Source organism: Galeopterus variegatus, unplaced genomic scaffold, assembly GCF_000696425.1.
Source record: "Galeopterus variegatus unplaced genomic scaffold, G_variegatus-3.0.2 Scaffold6211, whole genome shotgun sequence".
NCBI classification, from domain to species: Eukaryota; Metazoa; Chordata; class Mammalia; order Dermoptera; family Cynocephalidae; genus Galeopterus; species Galeopterus variegatus.
Window position 1 is genome coordinate 50842 of NW_007732322.1, and position 14657 is coordinate 65498.

General features: G+C 35.1%; 1 protein-coding gene across 1 annotated transcript in view; it reads left to right on the forward strand.

Moving 5' to 3' along the window:
• The window catches only part of RAB21 (RAB21, member RAS oncogene family), a 29528-nt gene extending 15367 nt beyond the window's left edge, over window positions 1–14161 (forward strand). The window contains exons 4-7 of the mRNA XM_008590579.1: window positions 1378–1441; window positions 9349–9403; window positions 9903–9991; window positions 13264–14161. Coding sequence (XP_008588801.1) covers window positions 1378–1441; window positions 9349–9403; window positions 9903–9991; window positions 13264–13406 — 351 coding nt within the window. The 3' untranslated portion in view covers window positions 13407–14161. The remainder of the gene's footprint in view (window positions 1–1377; window positions 1442–9348; window positions 9404–9902; window positions 9992–13263) is intronic.
• The last annotated feature ends 496 nt before the right edge of the window (window positions 14162–14657 follow it).

Here is a 14657-nt window from a genome sequence, read left to right on the forward strand (position 1 = left end):
TTTGGGGGGGGGGGGGGCGGCTCTAATTGGAGATGAATAACAAATTTATAAAGAATGGTTAGATTAGTAGCTTGTGATACTGTATGTAGAGGGAGTAGAGTAATATATAATTGGATTCTGGCATGTTTCTTTTGAGGTGATGCAGATGTACATTTTATACCAATACTGTCTAATTTTTCTTATGTGAAATCAAGTAAGAAATAAACTTTGAAGATGTATATATACGTGAATGAAACAAAAAGATAGGGCTGTACTCAGAAAGCTGTGGTTCAGTGCTGTTTTAAAGATAAGGGGTGATGATAATTACCTTTGCTTTTATAAGGGTTTTGAGTTTACTAAAGACAGTTCCCCTGCATTCTTGCAGAGAATAGGAGTGTGGAACTGTTACATTTATACTGTAGGACCAAATGCACAGTAAGTGCTTACCACATATCTAATGTAATTTTTGCAATTTATAGATGTGTGTGTATTTTTTATAGGAAGGAATATAAGTTGTGTGTGATTTAATTGCATACAGATTAAATTCCATCACAAAAAATGAAAATAGGTGTCCAGGTTTGTTCTTTATCCTGCTATTTTATTATAATCAACATATTTAATATCATGAGTTCAAAAGATTAATTTACTTAGTTTCAGTTTACTCCCAACTGTGCTTACTGCTATGCTTTATCCATAGTGTAAAATCAGTTTGTTACTGGAGTCATTGTACACCAGTGGTTCTCTTTTGGGGATGGCAATGTTCGGAGACATCTTTGATTATCACAATTGGAAGGTGCTACTGGTGTCTAGTGGGTACAAGGCCAGGGATGCTGCTAAACATCATACATTGCACAAAGAATTACCTGAGCCTAGTGCCAAGTTGAAAATCCCTGTCATACACTGATGAAAATTTATTTTGCTACTCTTTTTTGGTGCCTGTGTACATTTTTTTTTTCTTTAGGTATATGACACAGATACTCCTATGCCCTCTATTTAGGAACCAATTAGGATACAAAAGACTATTTTAAGCTCATGTGTTCCTAAGTCCAAATTGACTTATATATAAGCATCTATTATCAGAGGCTGGAGTTGACATGCTTTTGTTTTGGCAAATAGCTTGGATCTGTGAAAGATTTATGAAAATTTGTAATTAGAGGTGCTTCTGTATATACTCATATGGATATAGAGAAAGATCTTTCCATTTTATATTGTATGTATGTGGTTTGCAATATAATCTGGCAATAAATGATCCTTCAGTGAATCATTCCTAGTAACGACTAAGTATATGAGCTGCTAGACAAAATTCTGAGGTATTTTGACAATGCTGAATTTTTGGATGTTGTAATAGTAGTAGTTCTAACAGAATTTGTTTTAATATTTGCTCTTTTCTATACACAGGTAAAAAACTGGGTCAAAGAATTACGGAAAATGTTGGGAAATGAAATCTGTTTATGTATAGTTGGTAAGCAACATTACTCTTTTAGAAAATGTTTTTTCTAAAATGTTTCCTTAATGTTTTATTAAAGACATAGTAAACACGTAATTCTTATTTTAAAAGGTACATGGAAGGGAAGAACAGCATTTTAATGTTTAATATCTTAGAATAATTTAGGATTTGGCAGTGATTGTCCAGAAGATTCAAACTCTGTAGTTCAAGGAATGCCTTGGAGAGCAGCACATGGGAAGCTAAACACATGAGGCTTTAAGTTCCCCAGCCTTACTTTAATTTGACCTTAACTTTTCTACCATAAGATTTTGTTCAGGAAAAAAGAGTTTGGGAACACCTTTAAAATAAAATTAAAGCCAATGACTTAAGCCAGTGTTCTTTTTTTTTTTTTTTGTCTTTTTCGTGACCGGTAAGGGGACCGCAACCCTTGGTGTGGTGTCGCCCGCACCACGCTCAGCCAGTGAGCGCACCGGCCATTCCTATATAGGATCCAAACCCGTGGCAGGAGCGTCACTGCGCTCCCAGCGCCACACTCTCCCTAGTGCACCACGGGGCCGGCCCTAAGCCAGTGTTCTTATCCTATACATTTAACTATACACATTTTCGAGTCAAATACAACTTTGACTGCAAGGATACAAGTAGATCGTGATCATAGGGTGGAAGAATATTCTTAGATAAATAAACTCTAGAACTTTCGGACTTCTGGAATTTCTTTTTGGTTCTCTTTTTCTGTAGATTATTCTATGATATAACAATTATTGAGCAATAAAAGTATGCAGGACATTTTGCTATGCACACAACAGACATTATCTCATGTAGTCCTCATAAACTCTATGAGGGCTTTGTAGAGGAGGCTGAGTCCTGGAGATACTTAATAACTTGCCCAATATCAGGCGGCTGTCAGAGATGGGATTTGAATTTAAGTCATTCCAACTCCTGTGCTTATGATATTAATCCTTATGATGTATAGCCCCTCGTGCTGTTTTCTCTTCCTTTCTGCATGGCTGATAATAGGAAGAATGACCTGAGAGAAAACAGAAAAGTTTAAGTGGAGGACAAAGATGGTATTTGAGGAAATGAAAGAATGGAATGGTCAGCATGGAGAAGTTTTGTTTTTAGTCTTAAGAATTTTTTATTTTTATTTTATTTTTTTTAAAGATGACCAATAAGGTGATGTTAATCCTTGAGTTGGAGTTGTCAGCACCACGCTCTCCCAAGTGAGCTAACTGGCCATCCCTATATAGGGATCCAAATCCGTGGCCTTGGTGTTATCAGCACATACTCTCCCAAGTGAGCCACGGACTGGCCCTAAGAATTTTTTATTTTTAACTGGAGTTTGCATTTCATGCATCTCGTCACCATTAGATTGGTACTTTACAGTCCTGGATCAGAGTGCACATCTCAGGGAAGAGGCCAATGAGACTGTTTACTCTGCTTTTTACTCTAGATGGTAGGTATTGTGACAGAATATTTCAGACTAGAACACTGGAGTAGTAGACCGCATAGGAGTTTGGGGCCAAACCTGCAGCTAGACATTACTGAATTTTGCATGGCTTTGTGTGGTATATGGGATTTACTAGGAGTGGAAGTGGCCACAGTATGTACGTACTGAAGGTTTAATTTTGGTCATCTTTCTGAAAAGAGAAATTACTGACATATACACAAAGTCAAAGAAACCTCAGTAGCTTGTTTACTTGACCAAGGTCACAAGTAACATTTAAAAAAAAATTAGCTGGGTTAAAAAAGCTTATGAATAGTTTATTTAAACTGTATATATGTTCTTCATGTTCATAAAAGGTTTACAAATATTGGATCTGGTAGCTTACTACCTCAAGTAGGGTCAAATATTTCTCGTTTAATGTATTAATGATTGTATGATGTATTAAAAGCTCCCATTCTCGGGCCGGCCCGGTGGCGCACTGCTACCGTGCGCCGCTTGGGAGCGCAGCGGCGCTCCCGCCGAGGGTTCGGATCCCACATACAGACCGGTTCCCGCTCACTGGCTGAGCGAGGTGCGGGCGCGACACCGAGGGTTGCGATCCCGTTGCTGGTCCCGGTCCGGTACGGGCGCGACACTGAGGGTTGCGATCCGTTGCCGGACACGAAAAAAGACAAAAAAAAAAGTTCCCATTCTCTTCTATTGGCAAGTATGACATGAAATTTTAATTGGAATTCAGAGTTGGAATAATTTTGAGAGCCCATTATCATTGTTCCTAAACTTGGTTATCATTAGGATAAATAACCCGGAGAACTTTAGAAAAATGCCTGAAAGTTCTCCAGACCTTATTCCAGATATGCTAAATCAGAATCTGTATGTATGGGACTAGGAATTAATCAATTCCCTCTTTTTACCCTATCTTCCTTCTTTCCACAAATATATATATATTTTTTTTCCTTTTTGTCTTTTTTTTACTGACCGGTAACGGGATCGCAACCCTCGGTGTTGCGCCTGCACCGCGCTCAGCCAGTGAGCAGGAACTGGTCTCCACATGGGATCCGAAACCTCGGCGGGAGCGCCGCCGCGCTCCCAAGTGGCGCACTTAAGTGGCGCACTCTCCAGTGCGCCACCGGGCCGGCCCCTTTCCACAAATATTTTTAAGTGACTCCTTTGTGCCAGGCACTTGCTATAATTCTGATTCAGCCTATATATACACTGGTGTTTGGGAACAACCTATCTAGTCTGACACAATGCAAGAATCTCTTTTAGATAATCAAGTTACTGTTGTTTGAAGACTTAAGGTGACTCTTTGTTCTTATCAGAAAGGCTACTACATTTTTTACTAATTTTGATGGATTTTTCTTCATGTTTAGCTGAAATCATACTCCCTGTAACCTTCTCTTACTCTTTTTTTTGACGGCTGGTGGTATGGAGATCCGAACACTTGACCTTGGTTTGATTTTTTATTTTTTATTTTTTTATTTTTATTTATTTATTTTTTCCTTTTTGTCTTTTTTCGTGTCCGGCAACGGATCGCAACCCTCAGTGTCGCGCCCGTACCGGACCGGGACCAGCAACGGGATCGCAACCCTCGGCACTGCACCCGCACCTCGCTCAGCCAGTGAGCGGGAACCGGTCTGTATGTGGGATCCGAACCCTCGGCGGGAGCACCGCCGCGCTTCCCAAGCGGTGCACTGTAGCAGTGCGCCACCGGGCCGGCCCTGATTTTTTAAAGTGAACTTTTTGTTGAAAATATTTGTTCAGAAAACTGTACAAATCTTTAGTAACAACATAATTTTCACAAAATGAAAATTTCAGAAAATGTGCACAGTACCCTAGAAGGCCCATTTGTTTTTCTTTCTCATCCAAACACTATACAATTGTCTTCCAAACCTCACCATCACCCTCCCCCCCCTAACACTATGCTGACTTTTCGCTTCATGAATTAATTTTGATTTAAGTTTTATACAAATGGGGTCATATAATGCGAACTCTTTAGCATCTGGCTTCTTTGGCTTTACATTAGGCTTACAAGATTCCTCTGTGTTGTTGTATGTTGATATAGTTTATTTTATTCTCTTTGCTGTCTAATCCTTTTTCTGTGAATATTCCACAGACATTTACATTATTTTCTCACTTCTTGATTTTTATTTTGTTCTCTGTAGTAGTTCAGTGTTTATTCTCTCTTCTGTTTTATTACCAACTTTGAAATAATAATACTATTTCATAGGATTTTGGTGAAGATTATATGAGAGTACTTCAAAAAGCTTGTGGAAAAATAGAGTTAAAAGATAATACAAATCTTTCCACGAACTTTTTGAAGTACCTTCATATAACGATTTGGAAAACATTTTGCATAGAGATAGACATTTGACAAGTGTTTTATTCCTTTCTTATATTCTCTGGATTTTTCAACTGTTTTTCATTTGGCTTACCTTCTAGACATTCTCATCATCCTGGTTATTTTCTCCTGGGTTTATTCCAGTGATATCAGTGTGTCTCCTACACTTGAAATAAACACTAGAATCCACATGTTGTTGAGCCAGTGTATACTTACAGACCCTCTTTTTTTTCTAATCCTCACACTGTCCTTTTATCAAGATTGCACAAGCTTTTTACCAGCCATGTCAACTCATTGTCTCTTTTATATAGATTATAGTTAACAAAAACCTGAAGTCCTTTTTTAATAAATATTGCTGTTTAGTGAGGTTTTCCCCAGCTTGTTCTTATGTGATTAAGTTATTTAAACCTAAGTGTAGGAATTTCAACTTGTTACATGTTTTTGAATCTTTATGTCTGATACATAATTTACTAGCTTTTTTTATGTGTAAATTGAATACTTAATCTCCTATGTCCTTATTTAAGCCACTAGTAACCATGTGTTAACCAGTTGTCAAGAACCCCCATACTTTACTAGCAGAGGCTTTTTCTTCTAGATTGTCATTAATTCATTGATTGGCACTCTTGACTCTGGTTGTTCTACTTGCTAGTGTTCTGTATCTAGTCTGTCCTTATCATTTGTATGTTTATTAAGCAAATATTTATTATTAATCATAGTTACCATTTATTGAGTACCAGGCACTGTTCTAAGAACCACACATTTATTATTTCATTTAAGTCTCCTGACAACTCTGTAGGAAGACCATTTCTATTTTACAGATGAGGAAATTGGGTTAGAGAGCTTGATACTTCCCAAAATAGTTAGAAGTAGACTCAAATTTTAACTCAGGTCTGCCTGCCGCTTAAAGCCCATATTCTTAGTCAGTACTGTATATTGTTTGCTATGTGCCAGGATTTGGGTACTGTAGTGAAAAAATGTATACTTATGTACAAAATAGATATGGGCCTTATTCTCCCAGAGCTTATTGTGTAAAGAGAGAGAGAGAGAGAAACAAGCCACTATGATATATTACGATAAATGCCATGTAAGGGGAAGTACGAAATGTTGTGAAAACACAAAAGCAAGCCTAACTAGATTTTGTGGGGTAGGGGGGTGGATAAAAGAAGATTTCCTAGTAAGTATTCGATAAACCTAAGTTAGCTAGATGAAGTCAGCAGGGTGGTGGTAGAGTGTGTTACTATCATGGTCTTTAATTCTTTCATAACAATACTGATTTTCCATTTAATCATTCACTATGATGAATATTGCTGATATTAATAATTTACTCTTAGGGCTGGCCCGTGGCTCATTTGGGAGAGTGTGTTGCTGATAACACCAAAGCCACGGGTTTGGATCCCTATATAGGATGGCCGGTTAGGTCAATTGGGAGAGCATGGTGCTGTCAACACCAAGTCAAGGGTTAAGATCCCCTTATCGGTCATCTTTTTAAAAAATAATAATAATAATAATAATTTACTCTTTACTGAGCATATACTTGCTACAGGTTGAGCAGCCCTGACCTAAAAAATGTGAAATCCAAAATGCCCCAAAATCCAAAACTTTCTGAGCACCAACAAGATGCTCAAAGGAAGTGCTCATTGGAGCATTTTGGATATTGGGTTTTTGGGTTAGGGATGCTCAGCCGGTTGAATGTACAGTATTCTGCAGTTATTCCAAAATCTGAAAAAATTCAAAATTTGAAACACTTGTGATCAGGCATTTCAGATAAGGGATTCTACACCTGTATATGCTAGGCCTTTTGCATATTCATATCTTATTTACACATCAATCCTGCAAGGTTTGCTAGCTACATTTGTACAAAGTGAGACTTCAAGAGATAATGTAATTTTCCCAAAATCTTATAGCTATGAAGTGAACCAGGACTTAAATACAATTTTTTTTAGATTTAAAAGCTTTTTGAAAGCTGCTTTCCACTATGCCGCATGATTATCTAGTCTAAACAAAATATGATTCTAGTTCTTTATCACTATTATGCCATCTGCCCTTAGCGATGGGCACATTCCTTCCATGTTTTTAATTCAAATATGTATCTTTAAAGAAGATAAAGTTTTTCCTATTCTTAGGATGGCTTTTCCCCTCCCTCTTCGATAGCCTTGTTGCTTTTTAACCTTCATAGCAATATACTTTCAAGTAGGTGCTTACTTTGGTGGTTGTCCTTGTTTTTAAGTGTTTTAGGCCTATCAGAAATTTCCCTACATAGCTGCACAGTAGTAATGAAAAAGACATGAGCCTCATAGCCTTACTTTCTTAGCTGTCTGGCTTTTGAAAGAAAATAAGTACAAAAAAGGTTTTTGAGTTTGGAAAGATGTCAGACATTAACAAGTCAGTTTTTTGTGACATTGTGCTGTCAATCCATTGTGAACACTGATTATCCAAAGAAGTGGTAGTTATTTAGTAGAGGGATTTAAAATTTGTTAAATTTAAGGTAATAATTAGGTTATTAAAATAGCTATTTTAATAATGACCTGATTTATCAAAATTAGTCAAGTCTAAAATATTATTAAATAATAAAGCACTGTTTAAATAATTTCTCCTAAATGTTCATCTGAGATGAACATTAAGGTGATTGTCTCTACCTACCCTCACTCTTATATAGGTGTTGATGATTCTGGTAGAATTTGGAAAACAAGGCATTAAAGATCTAAAAAAAATTCATAGGGTTTAATTAATTGGAACAAAGTTGTCATTGCTCTCCATAGGGGAGAAAAGTCTCTATTTTACCTTTTTAGAGGCAGAAATCTTGGGCTTGTTTGTTGGAGCCATTGGCCACCAGGTGGTGCTTTTTGCATTCTTTATAGAGTAAAATAACTTTTCTTCTGATTACTGTCAGATATATTGGCTGTAATATTTAACAAATTAAAAATTTTATTGATAGAATATAATGTAGGAAATCAGAACTAATATGGAACTTCTTGCTGAGGTAGATAGCAAGACAGTTCAAAGAAGAGAGGGTTTATTATTGAATTTGTTGGTACTCATTGAGCTTTAGTATCATTTACTTTCCTCCCTTTTACCCTTAGGCTATGGTGGCAAGTAGTTTCTTGCAGCACTCAGATTATTTGAGATCTTCAATATACAAAAACTCTGGTCTTGTACTTTCCAGTGCTTGCTTTATCTGAAATTGTCTTCTAGACTCTATAAAGTATCAAGAAAAAAAAATGACCTTATTTGTAAGGTTTCTCTTTTCCCCCCCTGAAAGTTATAATAGAAGAAATGAATGTATTTGTTAGAAATGTCTTGCCTTAGGGTATTTTTCCCTACTCCTATCTGTTGTTTCCGTTACCTTTATCAGTCTTTGTGTTTGGTCAATTCACCTTAATTTCTATCCTGTATTGAATAAGGAATCTGCATTTTGCAGTTTCTTTATTTTTGTTCTAGTGGCTTTTTAACATAATTTCTGATTCCATTGCTTAAGGAGAGCTAAACTTATTTTCAGTAATTTTAAATCTGTATGATATACATATATTAAGTTCTAATAAGTCACTAAAAGTGTTTTTTTAAACAGTATAGTTTTTTCCCCTTGGTGATGGTATAGTTTAAAATCCATACATATTAATTCTTACTTTAACCAGTTTATATCAGCCAGAAAACCAGAATACTCTTAGGCTCCAAGATGCTAGCCTATTTTAGTAAATGATGAAAGATAACCATATTTAGTTATTTACTGGCTGTAAGTGGATTGGAGACTATAGAAAATTTTTGCTCTTACTTTTGACCATTTACATGTGGCTAAGAATTGTATGTTTCCCTAGAAATGTTAGGGAACCTTAGTCCCTGGTATACCCTAAATCAAAGAATAGTGCCCATCTCTTTGGAAAAGTTATTTTCTCTCACAGAGGCTGCAGATTGAAGAGGGATGTGCTTTGAGGCATGTGAGGGAGAGTAAGGCATTCACCTTGACCGTCATGGTCAACCCTCACATCATAGTGGTTAACTTCATAGTTTTAAAACATTTGAAGTCTGATGGGGATTTGTATTATATTTGCAATTAATTAGAATAGCAATTGTATATTTAGAGTTGGCTTAATTTTATTATAAGAATGAATCAATATTAAAGATTAGTATTTACTTTTTTCAAATTAGGTAATAAAATAGACTTGGAAAAGGAGAGACATGTTTCCATTCAAGAAGCAGAATCGTAAGTGTTGTGTCCCCCTGACCCCCATCACTCTCCAGTAGAAGTCTTCCTCTTTGTACAGTGCGCTGTACCGTTTAGATATTACTCACACCTCTTAATGTAGATTGAGCTATTGGATTCAGTGAAACATGTTTACATTGATAATTTTTGGACTTTTTGATGATATTTAAAGATATTTCACTCTCACTTCCCTTTTTGAATTCAGTAAAAAATACGAGAGTGGTGTAAAAGAAAATTACTATGATCAAATAGGGAGTGAGACACAAAATACTTTTAAAGTATTTGGATTCCAAATTAATCTATAAAATTTCAAGTCTTATATTTATGTTATTTAAAATTTGGTTCAATGTATAGAGAGGTTAAATAGCTATGTAATTTTAATAAACTTGGATAAATTAATAAATCACTAAAATTGCTACTGTAAATAATTTTAAATAGTCATTACAGAAACATGAAAAATGTTTTACATCAGTCACTAATATTACTTTTATTTTTAAAGGTATGCAGAATCTGTGGGAGCAAAACATTATCATACTTCAGCCAAACAGAACAAAGGAATTGAGGAACTCTTTCTTGACCTTTGTAAAAGTAGGTATATTCAGATTTAGTAAGTTTAGAAATGGCTGTTTTTAAAATATTGGTAATATTTCTGAAGTGATGTTTTACTAGTCTCTGTTAGCGACCACATTGATAATTTGTCACATCTACCAGTATTATTATTTACTTAATATTTTTTTTTTTTTCCTTTTTGTCTTTTTTCGTGTCCGGCAACGGATCACAACCCTCAGTGTCGCGCCCGTACCGGACTGGGACCGGCAACGGGATCGCAACCCTCGGCGTTGCGCCCGCACCTCGCTCAGCCAGTGAGCGGGAACCGGTCTGTATGTGGGATCCGAACCCTCGGCGGGAGCACCGCCGCGCTCCCAAGCGGCGCACTGCAGCAGTGCGCCGCCAGGCCAGCCCCTTACTTAATATTTTTAACTCATTTTTAAAAAATTATTTTTAAAAATTTTTTTTATTCTATTTTTTAACTCATTTTTTACAGCTTAAATACCTACTTTAGCCCTGTTTCAGGCAGTACTTAATGGTTATGAAATCATATGTGTGGTATGTGTTTAATGCATATTAAAGTATATGCATAACTATTAAAAGTTACAAAAAGAAAGATGGAATGGGAATTTACAGATTAAAACAGGTTTAAGACCTGTAACAGCTTCTTGCAGTAGATAGACCGTATTTGGATTCTGATTTGACAAACCAGTGAAGAACATTTGTGAAACAATTGGGAATATATTCACTCATTGGATATTTGATAAGCTTAAGATATTAATTTTTTTTAGGTGTGATTATGGTGTTGTGGTTCTGTTTTAAAAAGAGAGTTTTTATCTTTTAGAGAAACATATTAAGATAATTTTTTAATAAAATTATGTATTTGGGATTTGATTTAAATAATGAGATGCTAGGAATATGGATAAAATTGGTTGATAGATTTTTATTATGCTATTTTTTTCTACTTTTGTATGTGTTTGAAATTTGCCATATTAAAAAGCTTTTTAAAAAGAAAGGAAAATACGTTTGTTTATACATCACCTGAAAGTCATTTCTCATATCGCCGGTAGAATGCATATCAAACAGGAAAACCTTAGTCTGTGGAATAAGAGGTTGTGATGACTGTCAAATTGTATCCCTTGAGTTTATGTACCTCAGTCTCTTTTGAGAATTTAATGAAACCATGGTTTTTCTCTGTAGAAAAAAATATATATACACAAACTTTGGAGTAGATTTTAGTTTTATGAAACTCGGAAGTCATTCATAATTCTTCTAGAATAGATTATCTAAGTGAGTTCCCCTGATCAGCATTATCAGCATTACTTGAGAATGTTAGAAATGGAAATTTTGGGGCCCTACCCCAAACCTACTGAATTTAAATCTCTGGCAATGGTTCCCAGAATCTGTCTATATTTTAACAAACCCTACATTTGATTCTGGTGCACACTAAAATATGAGAACCACTACTGTGAATAATCACTTGAGAATCTTGTTAAAATGCATATTTGATTTAGAAGGTCTGGTGTGGTTTGAGGTTCTCATTTCTACAAGCATCTGAGTGGTGATGATGCTAGTCCTCAGACCATACTTAGAGTAGCCAGGCTGTAAATAAGTGGCTTACAAAATATTATAAATCTCACATCTTCAAAACATTTTTTAGTATGGTCCACATGTTTATTTAAAAATTATATAAAATATATAAGCACTTTTTTTCATTTTAAAACATACCTAAAAGATAGAAATTTTGAAAGATTGAGAAAAATAAGTAGAAATAAAATTTGTAATGTTTCCTTACTTCATCTGAATGGATTGTCCCACACACCTCAATTTGGAAACCATTGTTTTAAGAGCAGTCTTTGGATCCAAATTTAATAACCCTTGTTCTGTTTTAAGGACTTCCTCTTTTCTTCCCTCATCTTGTCAGATATGTATTTTGCAAATACAGTCATCCCTTGGTATTTGTGGGGACTGGTTCCAGGACCTCCTGCAGATATCAAAATCTGTGAATGCTGAAGTCCCTGATATAAAAATGATACAGTATTTGCGTATCCTGTGCATATCCTCTGCTATACTTAAATCATTTCTAGATTATTTTTTTATTTGCCAGCTGGCCAGTATGGGGATCTGAACCCTTGACCTTGGTTTTATTAACAGCATGTTCTAACCAACTGAGCTAATCAGCCAACCCTAAAGCATCTCTAGATGATTTATAATACCTAACAATGTAAATGCTATGTAAGTAGTTATACTGTATTTTTTAGGGAATAATGACAAGAAAAAAAGCCTGTACATATTTAGTATAGATGCAGTTTTTTTCAAATATTTTTGATCCCTGTATTTTCTCCCAATCTGTGTGTTGTATTTTCATTTTTCTTAATTGTGCCTCTCAGAGAGCAAAACTTTTAAATTTCAGTGAGGTCTGATTTATTAATTTTTTTCTGACTTGTTTTTTATCTTTTACAAAAAATCTTTGTCTAAGCCAAAGTCACAAAAATTTTCTCCTACAAAATTTTTCTCCTATGTTTTTTTTCTAGAAATTTTGTTTTATAATTTACATTTAAGTCTGTAATCCATTTTTTATTGATTTTTGCATATGGGTTAAGGTATGAGTTAAGGTTTATTTTTTACAAATAGATATTCAGTTCTAGTACTTATTTAATATTGTTAAATATATTATCCTTCACTGAATAACCTTGGCATGTATGTCAAAAATCAAGTAACCATATATGTGGGGATCTTTTTCTGGACTCTGTTTTCTGTTCCACTGATCTCTATGTTTCTCCTTTCATCAATATCTTACTGTCTTGATTAGGCAGCTTTATGTTATATCTTTAAATCAGACAGTGTGAGTCTTCCAGCTTTTTATTCTTCAAAGCTCTCTTATCTTAAACTCGTTTATTCTTTCAAATAGCATTTGCTTAAATGTATTACATTTCTAGTTGAAGAATAAGTCCTGTACCCTAAATATCACTTGTACTTGGAAAAATTTGAACAACTTTGACGTATTTCTAATTACATTTGGAAAATCTTAAAGATTATACTTCTACAAAGTCTTTTATTCAAAGCAAAAAAAATGTTTTTTCTGGATGTCACTGGGGCCTTTATCCCATTGGATTAGTAAATTTGCTACTTGACACTAGTTTTTTAAAACTTGCAAATAAAGCTATTTTAGTGAGCTGAAACAATGTTCATTATATTTAGTTTTCTTGTTGGTTGAAAGTCAGAAACAGTTACCATAGTGGTATACTGAAATTATAGGAGAAGATTCAAAGATTGTGGTCCTAATGATTTTTGCTTTCTTTCTCTCTTAGGGATGATAGAAACAGCACAAGTGGATGAGAGGGCAAAAGGCAATGGCTCTAGTCAACCAGGAGCTGCAAGGCGAGGTGTACAGATCATCGATGATGAACCTCAAGCCCAGAGCGGTGGTGGAGGGTGCTGTTCTTCTGGATAACTGTTCACACCTAAGAAATTAAAAAAACAAAACAAAACTGTGGATCATTGCCCTCAACATGAAGACTGCCATATTCTGAGTCACATTATTTTACCAATGGAGTTATAGAATTAACAGTATTTTAAATTACGTTTATAACACTGCAGAGACCTTAAGTGCTAATCTTAGTGGAGTTTGTGACCAGAGAATTGGCATTTTCTACAAATGTTAACAAAGCAATTACCAATGGCCTTTTTACATATTTTTTTCTTTAATGAGGAATAATATGCATGTAGAAAAGACCTACATAAAGGCTTCATTTATATTCTTTTAAATCAAATCTTTATTTAATAACTTATATATGTTGTTGGAATGGAATACATTTTTGCAGCCCTTTGTATTTTGTGGTAGTTTGAATTGTATCACTTCTAAATAGCAAAATGTTTTTGTTTTTGTTTTTTTTTAATTAGATACCTGAAGTACTATTTTTGCAGGGTTTGCACAGGCCCCTAACTGTCTACTACTTTGATATAATCTATATACATCCTGTATGCTGAGCTGGTAAAATACATTGTAAATTACACATTAAATATTTTATCTGCTTTTATAAGCGCAAGGTGCAAAAAATATATGCAGTAGTCTCATGGATGACTGTAAAGTGAATTAACATTTGATGATAATGCCTAAGCTTTTTGACTCTGATATAAAGATCATGGCTCCCCTTCACTTTTGTCTTAATTTGAAAGCGGTGTGTTTAAATTTTCACATATATTTTACTTGAATTATTGCTGTTGTCACTTTTTTTTTTTTTTTTTTTTGCCTTTGTAAGTCCATTTGATGGTTGGGCAGCAGCATTTGCCTTTTGGTTTGGTTTTTTTGTTTGTTTTTTGGTAAAAGACATGACTTCTGATTTTGCTTTAAAGTGGTTACCTTAGAATTTGAGTGGAGCATGCTGAGTTTCACTTCTGCAACAGCTTTAGTTTTCTCTTAGGCTTTATATGAGATGGGTTCACTGGTGTGAAAAGAGGAAAAGGTCTCAGAAAGTGGCCGCTCACTAAGACTCATTCATACAGCATGTTAGTGATAGTTTATGCTCCTGAGGCAGCACTTTTAGATCTTTTGTGAGCAAGTTGTATTTTTTCATTACTTGCCAGAGAGGAAGACAGAAAGTTCTGTTAACATTCTTTTTTTTTTTTTTTAAAAGATGACCGGTAAGGGGATCTTAACCCTTGACTTGGTGTTGTCAGCACCACGCTCAGCCAGTGAGTGAAC